This window comes from Globicephala melas, chromosome 7 (assembly GCF_963455315.2).
Source record: "Globicephala melas chromosome 7, mGloMel1.2, whole genome shotgun sequence".
NCBI lineage: Eukaryota > Metazoa > Chordata > Mammalia > Artiodactyla > Delphinidae > Globicephala > Globicephala melas.
This window is the reverse complement of record NC_083320.1, coordinates 69,114,847-69,137,389: the sequence shown is the minus strand read 5'-3', so window position 1 is coordinate 69,137,389 and position 22,543 is coordinate 69,114,847. Positions and strand designations below refer to the sequence as shown.

General features: G+C 36.3%; 1 protein-coding gene across 2 annotated transcripts in view; it reads right to left on the bottom strand.

The window, feature by feature from the left end:
* IFIH1 (interferon induced with helicase C domain 1) overlaps positions 1 to 22,543 on the bottom strand; it is a 56,215-nt gene that overhangs the window by 16,734 nt on the left and 16,938 nt on the right. For both annotated transcript variants that reach the window (XM_060301490.2, XM_060301492.2), the window contains exons 5-6: positions 11,969 to 12,073; positions 6,497 to 6,717 (exon numbers count right to left, since the gene is read on the bottom strand). In XM_060301490.2, coding sequence (XP_060157473.1) covers positions 6,497 to 6,717; positions 11,969 to 12,073 — 326 coding nt within the window. The remainder of the gene's footprint in view (positions 1 to 6,496; positions 6,718 to 11,968; positions 12,074 to 22,543) is intronic.

Here is a 22,543-nt window from a genome sequence, read left to right as displayed (position 1 = left end):
AGAACAAAATAGCAGGTTCCTTAAAAAATAAAAATTCAGTAACCATATGATTCAGCAATCCCACTCCTGGGTGTATATCTGGAAAAGATGAAAACCCTAATTTGAAAAGACACATGCACCCCAGTGTTCATAGCAGCATTATTTACAATAGCCAAGACATGGAAGCAACCTAAATGTCAATCAGCAGAGGAATGGATAAAAAAGATTCGGTATATATACACAATGGAATATTACTCAGCCATAAAAGAGAATTAAATAATGCCACTTGCAGCAACATGGATGGACCTGGAGATTATCCTACTAAGTGAAGTAAGTCAGACAGAGAAAGACAACTATTATATGATATCACTTATATGAGGAATCTTTAAAAATGATACAAATGAACTTATTTACAAAATAGAAATAGACTCACAGACATAGAAAACAAACTTATGGGAGTTCCCTAGTGACCTAGTGGTTAGGATTCTGGCCTTTCACTGCCATGGCCGAGGTTCAATCCCTGGTCGGGGAACTGAGATCCCACAAGCTGCATGGTGCAGTCAAAAAGAAAAAAAAAAAGAAAAAGAAACAAACTTATGATTACCAAAGGGGAAAGGCGGGGGAGGCATAAATTGGGAATTTGGGATTAACAGATACACACTACTATATATAAAATAGATAAATAATAAGGACCTACTGTATAGAACAGGGAACTATGTTCAATATCTTGTAATAACCTATAGTGGAAAAGAATCTGAAAAAGAGTATATATAATATATATATATATAAAAATTGAAGCACTGTGTTGTACACCTGAAACACTGTAAATCAATTATACTTCAATTAAAAAACAAAACAAAAACAAAAACACCAAATCAGTGAAAACTCTTTCAGAGAGGCTGTCCAGTGAGTGCGTTGGCACTGAGGTGACTCCACCTGATTTTTGACTCACAGTATTTTCACGTTTGCTAACAGGTCAAAGTGCAAATCTCCGTGAAGACCCTGACCTGCAGGACCATCACCCTGGAGGAGGAACCCAGTGATTTCAGGGAGGATATAAGTGAAAGCTAAAATCCAGAATAAAGAAGGCATCCCCACTGGCCAGCAGAGCTCCTCTCTACAGGCAAGCAGATGGAAGATAGCCCCACTCTATCTGACTACAACTTCCAGAAAACATTGCCCTTGCACCTGCTCCTCTGTTGGAGGGGTGGCTGTCAATTCTTCAGTCTTTCATTCACAATGCCCAAATGATGGCATTACTCTTTGTTCTACCCCAATTTACACTTAGAAATTACCAGCTTCGGTAATAGCTGAACCTGTTCAAAGTGTTAATAAAGGTTTTGTTGCATGTAGAGAAAGAAAGAGCTGACTCTCTGTATGTTGTAGTGCCTGCTGAAGGTGGCTGAGTTGACACCTCAAGGCTACACATCACTACTCATTCAGAATAGCTCCTATACTGGGGAAAGGAATAACCAGGCCATCTTGAAGGTAATATCCTAGGAGAATTTGTACAATGGAAGCCCAGGAGTGTACAGTGTGGCAAATAGAGTTGGCAGGAAGAGTTTCAAGGCCAAACATCAAAGAATGTGCATATACTCCTCATAATTTAATTACCTGATAATGTGATCAGTGGTTATCTTTCTGCAAGGTATGCATTATTCTTTTTTTTTTTTTTTTTTTTACCTGAGATGAACTCCACTTATGTGAAAAATAAGGGCTGGCTGATTCTCCTGGCTGGAGAGAACCGTGTAGGAAGAACACATCTTTGTATTATTATTTAGTAGAAATGTTGAGGGCTTCTAAGAGTGAATGTGGAGGGGAGGAGGGGTTAAATGGAATCCATGAATTCCAAGGAAACAAAGTGAATCAATAACCAAGTTTGGTAAGTGAAAGAGCATAACACAGGGTAGAAAGAGAAATTTTCAGTTAGTGGTTCCCGCCTACCCACCCACCTCCAACCCCAAAGTGAAGTCTCTTGTCTACTTGCCACAAAATCAATTCAGAGATTTGGAAAATACAGACTCCTGAGCCCCACCCAAGAACTACTTAATCTAGGGACCGACCATCTCTGGGGACTGAGTCTTAAAGCTTGTGCTTCTTTTTTTCTTTTTTTAATTAATTAATTTATTTATTTATTTTTGGCTGCATTAGGTCTTTGTTGCTGCGCGTGGGCTTTCTCTAGTTGCCGCGAGCAGGGGCTGCTCTTCGTTGCGGTGCGCAGGCTTCTCATTGCGGTGGCTTCTCTTTTTGCAGAGCACGGTCTCTAGGCGCGCGGGCTTCAGCAGTTGTGGCTTGCGGGCTCTACAGCACAGGCTCAGTAGTTGTGGAGCATGGCTTAGTTGCTCCGTGGCATGTGGGCTTTTCCCGGACCAGGACTCGAACCCGTGTCCCCTGCATTGGCAGGCGGATTCTTAACCACTGAGCCACCAGGGAAGCGGAAGTTTGCCCTTTTATGAAGCTTCCAATATGACATTTAGTTCTTTTTAAAATTTGAGAACCACAGCTCTTATCTTTCTTCCACAAAGTCATTTCCAATTCACTTTTCTAGAACTATTCTTTTCCTTCTACTTATACAAGAAAGAGGAAATAATCTAAGAAGGAAGTCAGCAAAAAAGATTCTGGGGAAGAGAAGGAAAATTAAATTTAGTGGAGATAGCATGCTCCAGAGGAGAGAAAGTGAGCTCTGAAAACAACTGCTCCAGCTACTTGCTTATTGTGTGACCTTGGACAAGGCTCTTAATCATCTCGATTTCCACATTAATAAAGTCAGGAAAATATTAACCTGTGGTGGAATTGTTATGAAAATTAAATTAAATAGAGGCTGACATATTGCCAGTACTCAGAAAACTTCCCTGGTATTTCACCATCCTTTTATTCTAGCAGTGGAGAATGACAGAAGGGAGGACCAGTTCACTTCAGAAGAAAAGCATTCAAGTCTCAGCTCTGCTGCTAATTGGCTGGATGACCCCTGACAGGCCAATCAAAGCCTCAAAGTCTCTGTTTCCTGATTGGTAAAATGGAGATAATTATGGTTACTTCAAAGAATAGCTGTGTGGTTTTAATGAGATAATATAAAGTGTAATACAATATTTATTATTATATTAATACATATCTCTGATTTCCTAGACTGTAGACTCCTTGAGGGCAGGATCTGCATTTGATTTGTCTTTAAATACTCTCATGTTGTTGAATGATTGAAGAATCTCTATACTATGGAGTGGCATAAAAACCTGAGGTTCTGCCCACGAAGGGTGGGCCGAGATCTTCCAAAGAAGCCGCATCTTCTGGTCTACAGAACAAAAAGACAGTGTCACAGGTGGTAGCAGGTGTTGGAAATCCTGAGACTCACTTTGGGTGGTGTTGACTCCCTACTGAAGGACACAGAGAGAGCCAGATGCAAGCCTGACATGGCTAACTGGGAGGCATGTGGGCCTCTGGGAGCCTTTTCCTGAGGTGTGACAGAGTGCCTGCCAAGACTAATCAAACCCAACTGCTACCCACTTCTGCTGAATCATATGGGGCTGCATTATAGCATCTGAAGGAACCTGGGACTTCTCTCTCATGATGTTGAAGCCCTAGATAGGAAATAGAAAGTCTGGGAACACAGGTGGTGTTTTCATCTTTCCCTGCCTGTAAAGGTGATAGCTTTGGAAAGGATGGAGGGTGATAAAAGTAAATGGTGTTAGGAACAGGATTTCTCCTTCCTAGATCAAGGGTTATAATACCTTGCCATTGGGCCAAATACAGAATGCAGGTTATATTGACTTATTGGGTCTGAGATTACCTGACTCAATCAAAAAGAATTAAAGCTGAAATTAGTTTAAAATTCAAAGAAATGGGATAATAGAGTAAACGATTATGACATAGATGGAAGATCTAGTGGAGGGATTTCTAATAATTCTTAGGGAAAAACAACAGGGAAACAGATCAGGAATTAGACCCATGTCCTTAAATGTCTACACAACAATGCAATGAATATGAGTAACTAATGAGGAGAATTTAACATCTAAACATGGCTGCAAATGTGCATTTGTAAGTATCACCTTGATCCAATGGGACGAAAGATTCGCAACCAGAATAGAGCACTGAGAGGATAAGGAGTTATACAAAAAGGAAAGTGCGTGAGATGCATACAAAAACATGAGACCTGAAAAGATCAATCAAGATGAATAATATGAAAAAAATAAATGTAAGTATTTGCATTTAGGCTCAAAATTAACGGCAAAAAGATAACAAGAGAGGCCTAGTTTCACAGATTTTCAAATGAAAAGGAGCTGAGGATTCTTAGGTTATAGAAAACTCCAGATGAATCTGTGGTGCCAGAACTGGTGACAAAGACAAACCCAGTCACGGATCAAATGTCACATCTCATCTCTCCTATACTCTGCACTGAGACTATATCTATAGTATTTTGTCCAGCCCTAGACACTGTGTTTTAACAGGGTTTTAGATAATGTCTGGAAAAGTATGAGCTCTCAGGATGATGAAAAGTCTGGAAACCATGTTATATGAAGAACATATAAAGTAACTGGAAGTATTTATCCCAGGAAACTAAGAGAAAAATCACTTTAGGGTCACATGATGCAAGCCTTCCTTCTCTATGTGAAGGGCTGTCATAAGGCAGAAGAATTAAGGCTCAGCTTACTCTGTATAATCACAGAGGAACGAACGCTAACAAATCAGTGTGTATTCCAGAGAAACAGATTTTGATGAATGCAGGTAGGGCTTTCCAGCAGTGACAGTTGTTCAAAGAATGGATTGAGCTGTCTTGTTAGAAGGAGGACCTCCTTGATATGAGAAGTTACTCAGCAGAGGTGAGAGAACCACTCAGCAATGGATAAAAACTGGATCTCGAAGGAGTCTTTCAACTCTAATAGTCGATGATGCGGTGACCCGATGAGGGAAGAAAAGGAAGGTGATGAATCAAAAATAATTCATAGGTTTTGAGGCTATGTGCTTCGGAGGAGGTAATATAACGAACAGAGAGACAGGCAAGTAGGGAAGGAGAGCTCTTTGGGAGAGTAGATGAAGGGAATGAGTTTGAGGAAATGGCAGAATGTTCAAATGGTATCAAGAGCATCAGCTTAAGTGGTTTCAAATCCAATTAACTTTGTTCTCTTCTCTGGACCTGGCACTTAAGGCCCTGCTCACTGGTTAAGGAATTCCACTTTATTAGTTATAAAGGAAGAAGGGATGGAAGAAAGAACTAATATTTACTGAGTCACTCTTAGGCTTTAGATAGATTATCTAATTTAAACTTCCAACCCTGTATAGGGTAGTATTCTTTTATTCACTTTACAGATGAGGAAACTAAAGTAAGAGAAGTTAGTGATTTGCCCGAGATCAAATTACTGGTAGGTAGAAATTGTATTAACACCTGGATTTCTTTTATTCCAAAAGATAATATCCTTAATAAAGGAAATACATGAAAAGCTATGGAAAAAAATTCTAACGTATCACCATTACCACACACACACACACACATACACAAAAACTGTTCTAATAGTGGGCATGTAAGAATAAAGGAGCAATCTTTAGGCTTAGCATGTACATACAAAGTACATTTGGAGCTACATGACATAAATCATTAAGATAGTGGATTCTGAGTATGTTTCTTTAGTACTGAAAAGCAGGTTGCAACTAAAACTTTCAGCATAATAGAAATCCAAAAAATAGAGGAAAGTTACATACATAGTCTATTACTATAATTTCTGTAAAGGAGTAAATGAGAATCTAGTTACCATAAGTAATGGGAAAAAAGACTGTTTCTGGTCATGGAAAAGTGTACTCAATTTTACTCCATAAAATGGCAAAGATTAATATCCCCAATTTGCAAATTTATAAATTAATAAACTCTGATGTATCTGAATAAAGCTCAGGTAACTAGATTTTGTTTAAAATGAAGGAGACCTATACCTGTTTATGAAGATAGGCTTCAAAAATCCTAAGATATAAACACTAAAGAAAATCTCAGTTGCATTGAATGATACATGTATATATTTACATATACAAAATATCTGAAAATTATTTATCGATTTAATTTGATATAAATCAGCCAAATATTCACTTAATTTTCTCTTCATCTTCAAACCAAATTGCATATATTCTGAATAAAGAGACTTGCCACTTTTGACTAAGGGTCAGTGGTTAAAGAGACTCTAGAACACAATGTTTAACCCTAGATTCCAGGGATATTTTGAGGTCATTTATGTTCATATGCAGTGATAAATTAGTCCCAGTTCACCTTAAAGAAAATCTGGGTAAAATACTCTTTATACCTCAGTTACAGCCATTTAACTTAATGTTCTGGCTTAAGAGAAAAAAATCGACTTTAACAGCTAATAACTGAGATATTACATATAGCTGGAAAAGCAAAGATTTAAAATAAATTACTTATTTTGACATTTTTCCTAATTAAACTAAATGTGTGATCCATTGTTACAAATGTCACTATACAAAAGCTTCAGAAAAATAAAATGAAAATAAACCATGTTCTATTTTTGTGCTGTTTGAATACCTTATTGACAAGGACTATAACTTTTCCAAGTTCAGATGCTTTTTTCTTCTTGTCCAAGTGATCCTTGGCAATGTAAACGGCCACTCTGGTTTTCCCACTCCCTGTAGGGAGGCATATAATGATATTCTTCCCCTCCAAGGCTGGCTGGGCCACTTCCAGTTGGTAAGGCCTGAGATGCATTTCTGGCTCAGGGGATGCTCTTGGTACCACATTCTCTTCATCTGAAGGAGGTGAAAAGGAAGAAAAATAAGGAAATAGGCAACAAAATAACTAAGGCTAGGAGGCCTGAAACTGAACACAAATATTGTGGCTTAAATTCCCTTTCACGTGTGGTCCAAACCAAATTTCTATTTCCTGTACCAAATGCGTGTCAGCTCTCTGCAACTGCAGGATACAACCCAAGCGCTATGGAAGTGGCCTGGGGAGATGGGGGAACAGAGGGAATGAATTAACAGGATGGAGGCCTAGGAAGGGGCAACACAGAAGAGTCTTTTCACAGAGTGGGTAAAGCCAAGTGGAAATGACTGTGGTGCAGACTTGGCAGTTTATGGTTCTTAATGCATCAGACTTGCCATTTCTCTGTGGAACCATTCTGCCCCACTTTTTTCTCTTATCCTTTCCACCAACAGATCAAGAGGAACTGGGAAAGTAGGACTCATTAGTCCTCCTTGTTCTGTATTTCCCTTCACTTTTTATTGCAGAGAAGTATTAGAGCTGATGCTACTTTCCTTCATTTGAAAAACTTTACCTGACAAACCAAATACCAAAGAGCACTTCTATCTATCTATCTATCTATCTATCATCTATCTCAAATATCTAAAAATGGTCTCCCCCAAATCCCATTTTTGCCATTTAAGACAAACAGATTAAACAGAAGCAATATTTAGGGAAAAGGAAAACCTCCCGTGCTAGCCTTTAATTTTTATGTTTTCACTGAAAGATGAAAAACGATTTTGTTGGTTTTAACTGAATTGTAACTAATTTTGCCATTTGGTTTTGAATGTGATTTTTATCACTTCTTTATAAGTATGTCTCCACGTATTCATATTTTCCTGAAACTCAAAGCACAATATATTAAAAATATTTCCAATTAACATAGATTTCTAAATTTAAAATACTGACAAAATAAGTACTAACATACATTAATTTTATAAACATTAGAATCAAATCATTATAATATATCTTGGTTTAAATATATTTTGTTTAGAAGTGACCCTATTTATCTAATCAGTCAGGGGAAAAGATCTAAAAATGTATAACTTACCATGTGGAATGCAGTAAAATAAATATTACATCAATTTAAAAGCCCATCTTATGCTTTACGTAATTACAGAAAAAATGAAAGGACAGCACTTATCAGTATTTCATTACACGTGAAGTAAGCGTTCTTTCTCTTATCAATGATTGCAATAAAACTAAACTAACATAATCCCATTAACTTCAAAAAAGTTGCTGATTGTTCCGTTTCAGGAACTGGATGATTCTATTTAACTGGGTTTTAACTTGTTGTTATAGCACTATCTGAACAGGTAGGAAAATTCACACCAAACACCACTTAGTAAGGGTCATCTACTAACCTGGCAGGAAATTTGTCTTCTGTATGGATGTGTAAACACATGCAATACATTTACGTTATCATTGGCTCATCTGCTGATTCATTTCCTATGACTGTCAGGAAAAACTCATTCAAGATCACCAGCTTTTAAAAACATACATTGACAAGTTTTCTTTCCATGCTTGTTTTGAACTCTATAGCAATTATAATTCATCTTTATTATATTTATGTAAGATTCAAGTTGATTTAAGAATATCATTATTTCTCTAAGTGGCTTTTATAGTTATCAAAATTCTAATATTCCACCTATATTTTGAGCATTTGCCACCTAACTTTTACCAAAGAGCCAGTATGTTTGCAAAAGAAGATGTACTTTAAATTGTGTTTTAACACCAAGATCCAGGAATTTACTTTTGCTAAATTGCCATTTGAGGCAGGAAATTTATTAAAAGATATTAGCAAATTCTCCCTATTTAATTTCACTCTAGGTACATCTTTTCATAGATTTAAGAAAATAATAAAATTCAGCTACCCTCAAAATAGTTGCATGTACTTTTTTAATAATCATTTTCCCCTTTTCTTTTTCATGCTTACTACTATATCCTTGGGTAACAAAAATTAAAAAGAGAAACTGAGACCAATTTTCTAAGTCTCTTTTCCAGGAATCTAAAATGATGTCAAATGAGTAAGACATCAATATCCCTCATGTATATTAGATATTTGTTGTACTAATACGCTTAAGAAGAGTTAAGAGCTATCGTGCTCAAAATTTAATTCTTGAACCAAATGCATGACGTTTACTGTTACTTATCTAGTCATGTACCACTAATTCATTCCGAAGTAAACATTTACTGGGTGCCTACTAAATGCCAGGCACTCCCAAGAACACAGTCCTTGTTTTCAAGGACTTCAGAGGCTAGGGCACTCCACTACTGCCATTGAAAATATCTGGCTAGTGGACAGCTCAATATCTTTCATATTTTTTTGAGTCAAGTCCAGGAAACTTGATGGGTGCCCCCAAGTTTAAAAGAGAGGCACAGAGTGAATATGGAAAAATTAGAGCTGGATTCATTGTGAGGATAGCATCCAAAGAAAAAGAGCTGGGTGAGTGCTAAATATTCAGCCTGATTCTTGCCTTATCACATCCTCTGACATAGGGATGGAAGAATGTATCCACATAAGCAACGAAAAGAGAATTTTCTCTTCTCTGCCACCAGAAGGAGAGAATTGGGCTGGTATCAAGAAGCCAGGAGCCAATTTCCTTTATAAAAAAAAAAAAAATGTTTGGGTTTTGTTTGTTTGTTGTTTTTGGCTCTCTTTGAAAAGCAAAATCAATTAAATGCAACAACGAAAATGGTATTTAAAATATGCACAGTCTTTGAATAATATTGTGCCCATCCTCTACGACAAATATTAATCAAAGATCTTAAAGTTATACTATACCATACAAATGGTCAAAAAATAAAATCAAATAGGGCTTAAATAATAACATTCTATTGGAACTACACCATGTGGCAAATTTCATTCTCACATTGATTTTGACAGCTGAGTTATTCTTGGAGAGAAAAGGTCTGTCACTGCATGTGTTTGAAATCGACAAAGTATTCCTTTACCTATAGTATGTAACCCCAGAAAAATACACCATTCCAGCTGGAGAAATATTAACAGATATTACCTCGAAATAGTAAGGAAACACTTTTTATATATCAGGCCAATGTGCACTGCCAAAAATATTGCCACTTTGAGAGAAGCAGTACATCTCTCTGAGAATGAGAAACAGAAAAACAAAAAAGCCTCCCATAGTATAATTAGAATATTTAAACTTTAAAAGTGCCACTAATTATGCTTTACTAGGGCATAATAATATTTCTAAGAAGGAACTTAATGTCACGTCCATGATCCTTATGGCCCATCATGTAACCTCTGAAGGTGGACAAAGGGCATGTGGAATAGGGTCCGTTTGATGTCAACCTCAGAAGGTAAAACATAATCCCAAACACTGCAATGCTTTCAGTGATTCAATATGTGTTTAATAGTTCACAGTTTACATAAACCTGTTTTTGAATTGATTTCCACTTCAGCCCATATCATGCACCTGAGGGAAAGGAATTTCAGAATTTTATAATTTCAGAATTTTGCTACCCACTATGCAATTTTATACCCACTAGTCTTTGTTCCTAAACACTGACCATCCAGAGCTTCAATGAGTGCCCTTTAAAAATGTGTTTGTCTTCAAATGTATTTGCCTTTGAAAATGTATTTGCTTTTTAAAAGTAGGCTGCATTCAGATTTATCATGTCTTTCATGCCACATTGAAGACTGAAAATCAGTAAATAGTTACATTTGCTAACAGCTCTAAACTGACAAAATTCCCGGCACATAGAGAATATCCATTAAATATTTATTAAATGAATGAATATTGTTGAAAAGCCCTTACTTAGACAAACAAAAATTAGGATGAGGTTCAGAAGCTTAAAGCAACCATAAAGATGTTAAATATTAGCTAGAGTATATTTTGAGTTCTAGCATCAACAGCATTTAATAAAAATGTTAAATATTAAATTTAACAGTTGTATAACAAGCATAGAAAAAACAAATACAATCTACAGAAATATGCACATGGCAAGAACTTAATAAACACTGACTAAATTGAACAGAAAATTAATTAACCCTTTTTAATTAACATTAAAGTTATGACTGACATTTGGTGAATTGTGTTTCCTCAAACCAACTTGTTCTAAGAGATTCAGTGGTGTTACTAAGAGAAAAGGGCATTTAAATAAAAGAGGTGATACATTCCAATTGGGAAAGCTTTTAGGGCAGATGGCCATCTTTATGTAAACTGTTTTGCCCCTTTAGGCCTATTGTAGATGTAAATTTCTAGAATCCTTCTGACAATGCAGGATAATCTAAAGTACACAATATTTTCTCCATGTTTTCTACAACTCAATCACAGAACGAATGAAGAATGAAGTAATTTGTTCTTAATTTGCCATTTTGCTGCTGCCTCTTAGCTGGTCACATTGCAAAACATTGTTTTTTGTTTGTGCTAATTTGTTAAGTTTAATTATAAAATATTTCAAACATATAGCCAAATATTAGAAAGTTGTGTAACAGACATCCAAGGACCCATCATCCATTCTTAAAAGATGTTAACATTTTACCTCAGTAATAATAATGGAAGTGCACATTCAAAGAACAGAAAGAAGAGATTTGAAATCGATCAGACGGACAAAAGTTGGGGAGTCTGATAACAGGAAGTCTTGTTAAAGTGTGGGGATTGGGAAGAGGCACTCTTATTTATTGCTGGCGGGATATTCAACTGATATGAGGAACAATTTGGGAAATACCTAGTAAATTTCTCATTTAGTGATGAAAATATTTTGCAAACTCAAAGAGGTGTTCATACAAATTGAAATTCTTTTAACTATATGTGTAAATTCTAGCTCTTATTTTAAGAAGGACTCATTATATGCCATTAACTACAGTCATACTCATCTTATTGATAGTATTTTTTATTTATAATGTATTTTAATTTTTAAAAATTAGGGGTTGGAAATAAATGTACAAAATTGAGTACATAATTTGTACAAAATTGAGTACATAATTTGAAAGCAGTCAGATTAATTGAAACAGATCACATAAATAACATAGATTACATGATTCTATGGAACGTGGCATATGCCAGACCAATAAGCTATGTGCTGGATCAAAATTAGAGAGCTTGATTCTAAGACTTTTGTAAGTTGTACTTTTAAAGAAAGTGAGTGGCAAAGTTCCAAAACTACTTCAACTGTAGAAAAGAATTGCTTTAATTGCATAAATACATTAGGGAGGGTATGAACAGCCCCCATGCTTTCCACTATATGGTGTCTTATTTCACACTTTTTAAGGTTTACACAACAGTTAGGCAGTACCTGAATCATTTCCCATGGTGCCTGAATCACTGCCCATGTTGCTGTTATGTCCAAGACTTTCATCTAAGCAGCTGACACTTCCTTCTGCCAAACTTGTGTCTGATTCTGCAAAGGAAAACATTTTAAAATATTTTAAAAATATTTCTGAGAATAAACGTATTTTAACTGCACACCTCTACAGCACACAGTACATACAGTTCAATGCAAGTGGAGAAGGCACACCCAGACGACTACGAATAAAAGGTAAGAGTTTCTGGCAAGCGACGTTTAAAAACTCCACCATGGATGAGCAGCTGTCGGGGACTGAATCAAATACATATATCTACCTACTTAAAGCACCATTCATCCAATATGAGAGGTCATGCAAATTTGTAAGGGTTTATGACTTTTGTCGTCCCCCATGTGTACATTTTGTCCAAAAAAAGAAGATCTAGGCCTGATAATGTCATTTAAACAAAAGTACTATATAGAAACCATTGAGTCATTTTCATGTAAAATGGTAGAAAATTAATAAATTATAGAAAAAAATTAATGAATTAATGAAGTACATGGTTCTACTGATAGATTATGAAAACAGCAGTTCAGTGATACACATAAAATCTCACAAAGAATTTACTCAGGAAGAATATCATGAAAGCCTGGCATTGCAGTGGCACTAGGAGCTTACGTGAAGTTGGAAATAATTTTTTTTCTTTACTGTACGTAAACTAAGCTTCCATCAAAGAATTACAATTAATATGAGGGTCAAGGGTACGTCTTTCACTTATTAATCCTGATTTTTTCTTTTCAGTACTCAGTATCAATTCCTTTTGAAAACCTTCCTTCCGTCAAGGGAAAACTCTCCTTACAGTTTATTTCCAAGGATTTATGCAATCCCACCCGCAAGGATCAGAACTATTGCTAAACTGGTAAAAATAAATGAAGGATGGTTACAGATGTTGGTTTTGGAATTAGAAAGACTTGTGAAATTTTCTGTTGGCAATGCTGTGAGCCTAACTTCCTTCCCCTTATTTAAAATGGGGCCAGTAGAGGCACAGGCTATTATAAAATAGCTTACTACAAAATAAGCTACAGGATGTATTGTACAACACAGGGAATATAGCCAATAGTTTACAATAACTATAAACAGTATAACCTTTAAAAATTGTGTACTCCTGTAACCTATATAAATATTGTGCATCAACTATACTTCAATAAAATAACTATAAATGAATAAAAGAAAAAATAAAATGGAGCTGGCACAATTTATCTCACAGGATTTGACAGCCATGGAGTAATATTAGGTACAACAAGCTCTTTGTACTTTAATTACCGGTGATTGGAAAATGAAATTAAATTCAAGTAGTTGGTGGATTACTAGGGCAAGATGTCATTTAAAAATCTCTTGGGAATTCCCTGGCTGTCCAGTGGTTAGGACTCTGTGCTTTCACTGCTGGGGCCTGGGTTCAATCCCTGGTTGGGGAACTAAGATCCTGCAAGCCATGCGGTGCAGCTTAAATAAATAAATATATATATATATAAAATATCTTTACAATTAATAATATTTCATAATATTTATATGTGTTAGATAATTATTATTTTATGCTAAAGCTTCAAAATGCACTAAATAAATTATATTAAAGAAGGCTTAAGCTCTGTAAAACTAGTCTGAGTGTCACATATTTAAACTGGAAATAGAAATGGGTGAAAAACAGACAGATAGTATGTTATCAATAAAATGTCTCTGGAAAGGGACAACATACAACTCCTTAAAACTACAAGTATCTTCTTTAACTGGTTATTTCATTTTTTAAGTCAGGTATGTTGAGGTATAATTTCCATACTGTAAAATAATCACTCTTTTTAGGTGGATAGTTTGATGAGTTGACAAGTGTATAGTTTTGTAACCACCATCACCATCAAGATTTTCCCGTCACCTCAAAATCCCCTCAAGCCCCTTTGTTGTTACTGCCCTCCTGCGGTCCCCTGGCAATCACTGACTTGGTTTCTGTTCCTAGAGTTTTGCCTTTTCCAGAATATCATATTAATGAATTCAGGCAATATGTAGCCTTTCTGTTTGGCTTTGTTAACTTAGCATAAGACATTCAAGATGCATCCACATTGCTGTTTATATCAGTAATTTGTTCCTTTTTATTGCCGACTACTATTCCATTGAGCATCTGTGACGTGTGTCTGTGACATCTCCCTTCCAACTTGGATAAGCCCATTTAGCTTGGGAAATATAATGGAATTACAGCCAATGCCAATTAAATATGTAAGATAGCTTTCTTAAAAGTTAAAAGAAAGCTTATAAGAAATTTGTAAAAAAAAAATTGTCAATGGACTTACATACTGTTTAAATATATTAGCACAACACAGATATACTCATGTGAAAATACTGTGCTTACCAGTTGTCGTAGATTAGCTTTGAAACTCAGATTTGAGGAATCCCTTATGATCACACGGGAAAGCCTGTATATCTCACTGAGAGATTTTAAATATGGCACGTTGCAATTCCCAGAGGTATGCCTTGTTAGGAACTCAGAGGCGAGTGTGGGATAGAACTGTCAAGTAGGAGAGCGTTTTGGGCAGATGTACTGATGAAAAGAGAATATGAGTTGTAAGGAAAAGGCAAGGTGTAAAATGAGATGGGGAAAATGTCACTGCAAGGATAATTCTAGATCTAGAAAGAGAGACCAAGATTTTTAAGGCAAAAAAAGTGAATTTTGACATGCTTTTCACTTGTTTTAAATGTGGTATTGAGAACTGAAGACAATGCCAAAAACACTGAAAAACACTAACAAATATTATCTAAAACTGAACACTGTATCTTTAAGTTTTCCACTAAGTATAATCCACATGGAAATTATACTTGATTTTCATTTCATTTTCTAATCACTAGCAGTTAAACCACTATCTTAGAGCTCCTCCGTGTATATGTAAAGTCAGAATTTTCCCCAAGCTTTGTTCCAACATACATAAGGTTTGGGAGAGCTGCTTAATGCAATGTGCATGAATAATTTATGAATATTAAAGAAAGTTACTACCAAAATAGGGTATTATTAATTAAGTTTATTATCTGGATTATTCTGATTTAGCAGACAAATCTGCAATGTGTCAGAGGACACTGAGCTCAGTGCTTCCACAGATGTAATGCAAGTGATATTTTAAGCTCTCAACATCCTATGTGGTAGATACCTATTATCACCTCAGTTTCATAGGTGAGAAACCAAGTCTCAGAGAGGTTAAATGATTTATCCAGATCACACAGCTAGAATGGAGCAGAGCTGGGAGTCTCATTTTCTGAATCCAAGTCTACCAGTCCACTGTTTTTTTTTTTTTCAAGCAACTTAATAAAGTTTATTTTCAAAGTAACAAATGAAAACTTTTCATGGTTAAGATGAGCAACTCCAGTTTTTCTCTTCCTGTGACTTCTGAGGTTTGTTTTTTTAAATAGATGTTTATTGGAGTATAATTGTTTCACAATACTGTGTTAGTTTATGTTGCACAACAAAGTGAATCAGCCGTATGCATACACATGTCCCCATATCCCCTCCCTCTTGAGCCTCCCTCCCATCCTCCTTATCCCACCCCTCTAGGTCATCGCAAAGCACAGAGCCGATCTCCCTGTGCTATGCTGCTGCTTCCCACCAGCCAACTATTTTACATTTGGTAGTGTATATATGTCGATGCTACTCTCACTTTGCCCCAGCTTCACCCTCCCACCCCACGTCATCAAGTCCATTCTCTATGCCTACCTCTTTATTCCTGCCCTGCGACTAGAGGCCAAGAGGCACATGAAAAGATGCTCAACATCACTAATCATTAGAGAAATGCAAATCAAAACTACAATGAGGTATCACCTCATGCCAGTTAGAATGGCCATTATCAAAAAATCTGGAAACAATAAATGCTGGAAAGGATGTGGTGAAAAGGGAACCCTCCTGCACTGTTGGTGGGAATGTAAGTTGATACAACCACTATGGAAAACAGTATGGAGTTTCCTTAAAAAACTAAAAATAGAATTACCATACGACCCAGCAATCCCATTACTGGGCATATACCCTGAGAAAACCATAATTCAAAAAGAGTCACATACTGCAATGTTCATTGCAGCACTATTTACAATAGCCAGGACATGGAAGCAACCTAAGTGTCCATCAACAGATGAATGGATAAAGAAGATGTGGCACATACATACGATGGAATATTACTCGGCCATAAAAAGAAATGAAATTCCAGTGCTTTTTGCCCAATGCATAGCATGGCTGATGATCATTGTAAAGCTTTGTAAACAAGAAAACAGTACTGTATCCATAGTGTTAAGTGAAATGAAAGGTTTTTTTTTTAAGTTTTCATTGTAATGTCAAGTTTTCTATCAATCTTGAAGTAGCTTATCTTTCCAGGAAAAAAGTTAGAGATTATTTTATTTTGCTAACTAACATCTCTGATTTCACCCACAAACTTTCATTTACTTTACTTTTAAATATCCACACTGTTTTTTTATAATTTTTATTTTATATTGGAGTATAGTTGATTAAACATCTGCACTAAGTTTTAAACATTTTCTGCACACAAATAAAAGAAGAGCATTTCTATCCTTCTTAAAAATTAAAATTAATTAAAATTAATTGCAATAATTCGGCTAGAGATCATTATGAAAATGAAAGTGAACATATAGAGGTCTATTTCTTTGTCATTTTAAGGGTATATAAATCTCCAGTTTCTCAACACAAAAATAATTTTGTTTCCTTGGCAGCAAATTCTTATTCATTTGATATTTTTTTGATTTCATAGAAATAGAAGTACTAAAGGAAATAACTCTAATAATTAAAGAAAATATATTCTCTCCCATAACATTGAGAATACCTTTCCCAGAGATTTTCTTCCTGCATTCACCTAAAGAAATCATGTTACACACACACACACACACACACACACACACACACACACACACACACACAAAAAGCCAGATCAAAAATGTGTTATGTGGGGCTTCCCTGGTGGCGCAGTGGTTGAGGGTCCACCTGCCGATGCGCGGGGCGCGGGTTCGTGCCCCGGTCCGGCAGGATCCCACGTGCCGCGGAGCGGCTGGGCCTGCATGTCCGGAGCCTGTGCTCCGCAGCGGGAGAGGCCGCAACAGTGAGAGGCCCGCGTACCGCAAAAAAAAAAAAAAAAAAAGTGTTCTGTGATGACAAAATTAAGCCAACCTATTGAGTTTATAAGCCAAGAATTCCTACAATTGATTATATAGGATTATCATGTTTCATTCTTTGTATCAATATTTTTCACAGTATCAATCTGGACTTATGTCCTAATGAATAGTCATGTGTCTATGATTTTAAAATAGATCAGATAAATAGTCAATTGGAGACTGGGTGTTCCCATGAAAAGAACATGTGCTGTGGAGTCAAACGGATCAGTCTCCAGATCTGAGCTCAGCCATTGCTGACAAGTGACTTAATCTTTAAAATTTTTAAAAATATCGATAGCAGTTTCTACTTTCTCCTTTATCTTGAGAATGATTCTGTTAGATCAAGGAAATAAATCTTTAAGAGAAACAAATCTTAAATTCTCATGAAGTTGCTATTTAAATGAGCTTTGAATATTAGAGTTAGATTATATAATAAGTTTAGTTAACTTTTAGATAGGTGTCATTTCCTCTAGGAAAAATATCAAAGCTAGCTATGAAACAGATTAGAAAACACTGGTGATTCCTGTTAAAGAAAAGCAGTTATCCCTATCAAAATCTATTGGAATGAAGAAAAACAATTCTCATCCAGTTAAAAGATAGGATTTCTAGAATAATTTTGTAAACAACACAATACAGAACAGCTTTGCTTACAATAATAGTGTCTAAGACCAGTCCATAAGCCATGGAAAAAAACTGCCTCATTTTATAATCACATCTTGAATAGCTTACTAATATGGAAGAAATATTAACTTGAATCTGAGAAATTTTATATTTAACATCTTCTGGAACTTTAAATACTTTAAAATATTTTTAAACCATTTAGAAGCCAAAGAAAATTGAAATTTAAAAATTTCAATTGAAAAAAACCTCTTCCTTGAAAGCCTTTTTAGATCTATTCCAATGTAAAGTATGCCCTCTGCTGGAGAAGTGCTATTATAACAATTAGTTGATAAGTATACTGTTTATTCAGCCCCAGAACTGAGTGAGTTTCACTAGATAAGATACAGATTGGTTCTTCTACCCCTACCAGGTAGTGTCCCTCCTATTTTCAGCCTAAGATGCATGTCTAACTCCACAAAAGATTTCTCCTCTTACCCCTCGCCTCAGGCTCTCAGTCTCTTTGCTGGAAAATCGTTTTGCATTACATTAGGAAGGGGGCCAAGTCTCTGTGCTACTGAGAAAGAGGAAGGGCACCAACAGATCCATTCTCCTGAGAGGTAGTGCTTACAGGGTCTGCAAATAGTCTAATTTCACCTGCTAGATAATGGTATATTTATTCTAGTTCTGACCTCGTGACGCACATCAGCTTCACTTCTTCAATTATCCCCACCTTCCCTCCAGTTGCATAATCTCCACAGTCTGGAACAGTAAAGACCACCCCTAAAGCTTCAAACACATGTGCACGTATGGGCACATACACAGACTCATGAGCTTCTTAAGTGTGCTTACTGTCGTACTAATAATACCTAATTCCTTTCCTTTTGAAATAATCTTTTTTGAGAGGAGATAGAGGACTTTTATTTTCAGCTCTATGTATATGGATTTGTGTGTGTGCGCGCACACACGCACACACACACACGCTAACATTTTGGTCTGTCAGACTCTGCTCTCTGTGCTGGGGAACATGTGTTCCCACAGAATGGAGAGAAGCCACCTCCACCCACCTTGCATATTCTCTCCTGGATCCAAGCTTCTAGGAAATGAGTTCCCCAAAGAGAAAAAAAAAAAAAAATCTCCTAGAGCCACAGGCCCACGTCGCTATCCATGGAGCTCCTGTGCTCCTGTTTATAGAATTCACACTGCTGAAATGTTTCAGCCAGAATTAAATTGGAATTGTGTATATTGATGTTGGCTGAAATGTATCATCCATGCCCTTTAGCCTTTGGACTTGGGTCTCAAAGGGAAAGATGATGATTCAAGTACAGGGTTGTGGGGATAACCATACCCACTAGAGTGACCCATTCATTCATTGCTAGTCAGCAGCAGAGGCAAAAAGTCCAAGAGCAGAGTCAGTTAAGAGTGATAAGCCTGATGACCACATGGGAAGTAAGTCTTGGCAATCCAAGGTGGCAAGATAGAAGATCATGAACTGGAAACCTCTTTGGCTGGCAGGCACCCTTAAGGAAGAGCTATTCAAGTTAAGTAGACCTGAGGAAAGTATGGGGAGAGATTTGTTTAAAGGTATCCTGGTAAATATTCAATAGCAGCTCTTGGGGAGGAAAAAGCAACAATTTTAAAGTGTTTGCCAATATTGCTGGTATTCATATTCCCACCATGGCTGATTTCAAGCTACCAGCATGACGTCACCAAGTGGAACTGGGAAGACACTTGCACACTGGGCTCCTGCAAGCTGGAAGGAGCCCATTCCAGCACCCTGATGGATACATCCCTCTAACTAAGGACTTTCCCACAAACGCCATCTGAAATAATCACACATGCTTTGGGCTAATATTCCATAATTGTCCAAACAACGAATGATAAACATTTAAGTATTGTTTTGCCTTAGGACAAGGCTTTGTAAAAATCATAGTAAGAGAAACCCACTAATTCTCATTGATCCTAGAAGCCTTCTCTCCAGCCACCCTCCTCCATAAATGTTCCCCTCTGATCCAACTGTTTCCCTACCCACACTTTTTATAAAACTTTGCTATGTTTATTACAGCTGGATTTTGATGTGTTTATTATAGCTGGATGAATTTTTTATAGATTTTCTTTCCTAGAATTTTAGTTTTGCAGCAAAATTGAGTGGAAGGTAGAGGGATTACCCATATCCCCCCACTCCCACATAGGGATAGCCTCCTCCATTATCAATATCCCCTCAACACACACACACACACACACACACACACACAAAACACATTTTGAACTTCCCTATACCTGCACTTTTGCTCATGGTGTCCGTGTAACGGGAAGTGTTGGCTACCACTTCTGTTTACAGGTCCAACACAGGACCTTCAAGGTGCAGATGAACTGCCTCACATTCCTCCTCTCTGGTAAGCTTTCTCTAAGTCTTCCTTCTTTCACCAGGCTTCTCCCCTCATCCTTTAATACTTTCTCTTTTGCTAGAGATAGATTACTGTCTCTCTTTGAGGACATGAAACTTGTTTTCTTGAACGGGATTATAAACTCTCTGAGGGTGAGGACAATACCCCAGTGCTTGGTTTTCTCAATAATATGACCTGACCAACTCATTTTTAGCTTCTAGCTCTCATTCATATGCCAAAATAGAGAAGGTAAGGTCTAATGATCAAATTAAAACCACTGCTTTTGTTAAAACTCTGCTAAAAAAGCTTTAGGCTTGTAGTCATAAAAAGATGTCATGAAAATAAATCCAACATGTATTAGCTGCGCAGTAAAGAGGTTTCTCTCCATCAAAATACTTACATTCTCACTCCTGAGATATGAACAGTCACCCTCCTAGAACTATTATGCAATTTGGAGGTCATATAACTACCCTAGACGGCTCTTGGTGGGTTTCATATAAAATACAAACCTATATTATCCTTTAACAAACACCAATATCAGCATCTGTAACAGCATCTCTTCCCCCCCCCTCTTTCTCAGCTCATAATAATATTTGCCTTTTGGATTGCCATAGTAGTATTTCTACTTCCCAATAATTAATGTAACTAAATTTAGAAAAAATATAGATGTAAAGGAGAGCTATCTTAATTCAGAGCAATCCTGTAACAGTATGGGCGATCTCCCACAGTATTATTGCAGACCGCTACATCAATTATCTTTCCCACTAAGCTCTCAAGGTCTATGTGGTATGTATTTCTAGAGATTCTAAAAATCTCTAAATTTCTAGAGGTTAGTATTATAGAACATTATTCTGGTCCTCAAGTGCAAGGATAAATTTTGTGGCATTTTTACAGAGATTACTATAGACCAAATCTAAGATTGGACTTCGGTCTATAAAAAGGGAAAACAAAACAACAACAAAAAAAGTGCACTAACAGATTGGACCAGAAAGAAGGAGGCTGTTTTATAAAGGTCAATTTTTAAACCCCTCCTACAGAAGATGATCTATGCAAAATATATCCACAATATATTCCAAAGCATAATGTCACCGGATAAACCTAAGGAGTGGAACATATGGGGGAATATGAAAAAGAAGGTACTAAAGTCTGAAAACAAGCAGGTTGGTAAGCTCATTAGCTTGGGTGGAATTTTAAAATCTTCACGTGAACGAATATATAAATCAAAATATACACATGCACTCACAGTCATGCGCACTGTGTATTCACACATGGCACACTCACCCTGTACGTTATAATCGTCCACCCTGGAACAGTGACATTCCATTCTCTTTATAAATGTCAAAGCGCCCTCTTCTGGCCAACCTGCGGTACTTGCATTTTCTAGTTTGGGAGATCAACAAAGGATGATAAAAGAAATTTGGGGGATTTTCTGTGGAACTCTGCATAAAAGTAAGTTCATTCCAAATACAGTAAATTTTATTATTTCGTTTTGAACCTCATTTGCTTTATTTTTTATTTTATATATGTCATTAATTCCTAAAATAGTATATTAAAAAAGTCAATGTAAAATAACCACTCACTTATTTTAACAAAGCAACAGTAGCAGACAATTAAAAATGATTGCATAACCAATTTTACTGTAAGCCTATAGGATTAACATAAACCAGATAACTGTGTATTTTCTATAATTAAAATATTTTTAATAGAAGAAAATGAATGTGGGCATTGTGCCCCTCTGATGTTTTCTAGGGAAGTGTGGTCTAGAGAAACACCAAAGTTTTCCAATAATTTCTTGTTAGAAAATGACCAGTGACCTCAGAAAGCAGAATTATTACATCCAGCAGTAAAATTCTATGAATAGTCTGAGAACTATTCAAATATCCTTTATAAATGGTTGTATTCGTGTGGAAAAAGCAAATTTAAAAAAATGGGGTATATCTTAATTATTAACCACTTTTTAATGGGAAGAAGTTGAAAGGAGAAAGGAAGAAGAAATGCCAGCCTCCGATGTGGAGGCATGACAAAATCCCTGTCCAGAACTGTCCACTAGGGAATTCTCATCTATCAACCCAGGCTGAAGGAGAGATTAAATTTGGTGATTAAATCAATGATTTAATCACTGAAGGAGTGATTAAAATTGGTTTCAGGGTGGGTCACTATTACTAATACTAGTGTGTCTTACCTGTCAGGCGTGTTAAGGAGTGAAAAAGGCTAAAAACAATATATAAAGAATCTTTGCATTAAAACTATAAATAATTAACATTTGTATCCACAAAGACTATTATGCACTGAAAAACAATATTTTAGAAACTGATGTGGAAATAAAAATTAGAGAAGTCTTAATTTAAAATCAGAAATAATTCAAGTCACATTTTTTTGCCTATGAAAATTCATATTTATAGAATGTGTGTAGCTTAA